Raw genomic sequence first — 2,500 nt, 5'->3', positions numbered from 1 at the left:
AATATATTTATAATCCGAGAAGAGAACCAGAGATGTGACTGAAAGCTGCAGATAAAGACAGTAAGAGGACCTTTAGTGTCTCCAGGGTGAACACATGAATAACTGGAGTCTCTTTCATTAAGAGTTCACAGAGGAACGGAGGTCCCTGAACGCCTCGTGAACAGAACTACAGAGAGTTCCCAGAGGAACGGAGGTCCCCGAACGCCTCGTGAACAGAACTACAGAGTTCCCAGAGGAACGGAGGTCCCCGAACGCCTCGTGAACAGAACTACAGAGAGTTCCCAGAGGAACGGAGGTCCCCGAACGCCTCGTGAACAGAACTACAGACAGTTCCCAGAGGAACGGAGGTCCCCGAACGCCTCGTGAACAGAACTACAGACACGACGTGACTGAATAACAAACTTTATTAGTTTCATTTTAATGAGCTACTTTTATTCTGAAAGGTACACTGTTGAAGGCTTCAGCATCTGTACAGATGTTGCATAGCAACAGGGCCCCACACACACACACACACACACACACACACACACACACACACACACACACACACACACACACACACACATTTCCCAGGATTCCTTGGGACAAAACAAAACTCATCCATCCATCCATGTGTGTGTGTGTCTCTGTGTGTGTCTGTGTGTGTGTGTGTGTCTGTGCCTGTGTGTGTGTGTGTCTCTGTGTGTCTGTGTGTGTGTGTGTGTGTGTGTGTCTGTCTGTGTGTGTGTGTGTGTGTGTGTGTGTGTGTGTGTGTGTGTGTGTGTATCTCTGTGTGTGTGTGTGTGTGTGTGTGTGTGTGTGTGTGTGTGTGTGTCTCTGTGTGTGTGTGTGTGTCTCTGTGTGTGTGTCTCTATGTGTGTGTGTGTGTGTGTGTGTGTGTGTGTGTGTGTGTGTGTGTGTGTGTGTCTGTGTGTGTGTGTGTGTGTGTGTGTGTGTGTGTCTGTGTGTGTGTGTGTGTGTCTCTATGTGTGTGTGTGTCTCTGTGTGTGTGTGTGTGTGTGTGTGTGTGTGTGTGTGTGTGTGTGTGTGTGTGTGTGTGTGTGTGTGTACAGGGAGGGGGGCGTGGCCTGTAGCCCCCCTACTGTCCGATCTGTAGATCCTCCAGCTCCTTCAGCAGCTGATCCTCCTTCTGGAGCTTCTCCAGCTGAGGAAAACAAACGCACCTCATTATTGATTAGTGATCAGTTATCAGTTATTAACATCTGCAAACAACATTACAGCTACAAACATGTAGAACAAAGTCACGAAACATTGGTAATAGGGACTAAAACATCACATATCGTTGCACACTTATATTTGAGTATATTTGTGTATATTTGAGTATACTGGAGTATATTGGAGTATATTTTGAGTATATATGAGCAGTATAGCAGTATATTTCTGTATATATGAGCAGTATAGCAGTATATTTCTGTATATATGAGCAGTATTGGAGTATATTTGTGTATATATGAGCAGTATTTGAGTATATTTGTGTATATATGAGCAGTATTGGAGTATATTTCTGTATATATGAGCAGTATAGCAGTATATTTCTGTATATATGAGCAGTATTGGAGTATATTTCTGTATATATGAGCAGTATTGGAGTATATTTCTGTATATATGAGCAGTATAGCAGTATATTTCTGTATATATGAGCAGTATAGCAGTATATTTCTGTATATATGAGCAGTATTGGAGTATATTTCTGTATATATGAGCAGTATAGTAGTATATTTCTGTATATATGAGCAGTATAGTAATATATTTCTGTATATATGAGCAGTATTGGAGTATATTTCTGTATATTTGAGCAGTATTTGAGTATATCTCTGTATATTTGAGCAGTATTTGAGTATATTTCTGTATATTTGAGTATATATATGAGTATATCTCTGTATATATGAGCAGTATTTGAGTATATCTCTGTATATTTGAGCAGTATAGCAGTATATTTCTGTATATTTGAGTATATATATGAGTATATCTCTGTATATATGAGCAGTATTTGAGTATATCTCTGTATATATGAGCAGTATAGCAGTATATTTCTGTATATATCAGAAGTATTGGAGTATATTTCTGTATATATGAGCGGTATTTGAGTATATTTCTGCATATTTGAGCAGTATTGGAGTATATTTCTGTATATATGAGCAGTATAGCAGTATATTTCTGTATATATGAGAAGTATTGGAGTATAGTTCTGTATATATGAGCAGTATAAGGAGTATATTTCTGTATATATGAGCAGTATAGCAGTATATTTCTGTATATATGAGAAGTATTGGAGTATATCTCTGTATATATGAGCAGTATAAGGAGTATATTTCTGTATATATGAACAGTATAGCAGTATATTTCTGTATATATGAGCAGTATAGCAGTATATCTCTGTATATATGAGCAGTATTTGAGTATATTTCTGTATATATGAGCAGTATTTGAGTATATTTCTGTATATATGAGCAGTATTTGAGTATATTTCTGTATATATGAGCAGTATAGCAGTATATTT

General features: G+C 38.2%; 2 protein-coding genes across 2 annotated transcripts in view; one reads left to right on the top strand and one right to left on the bottom strand.

Moving 5' to 3' along the window:
- LOC114553062 (NACHT, LRR and PYD domains-containing protein 3-like) overlaps positions 1-2,500 on the top strand; it is a 256,918-nt gene that overhangs the window by 67,062 nt on the left and 187,356 nt on the right. The gene's annotated exons all lie outside the window — the stretch shown is intronic.
- Positions 988-2,500, bottom strand: part of eif2a (eukaryotic translation initiation factor 2A) — a 19,832-nt gene continuing 18,319 nt past the window's right edge. The window contains exon 16 of the mRNA XM_028573017.1: positions 988-1,144. Within this exon, the coding sequence (XP_028428818.1) occupies positions 1,079-1,144 (66 nt within the window). The 3' untranslated portion in view covers positions 988-1,078. The remainder of the gene's footprint in view (positions 1,145-2,500) is intronic.

This window comes from Perca flavescens, chromosome 3 (genome assembly GCF_004354835.1).
Source record: "Perca flavescens isolate YP-PL-M2 chromosome 3, PFLA_1.0, whole genome shotgun sequence".
NCBI lineage: Eukaryota > Metazoa > Chordata > Actinopteri > Perciformes > Percidae > Perca > Perca flavescens.
This window is presented reverse-complemented; position numbering and strand designations above follow the sequence as displayed.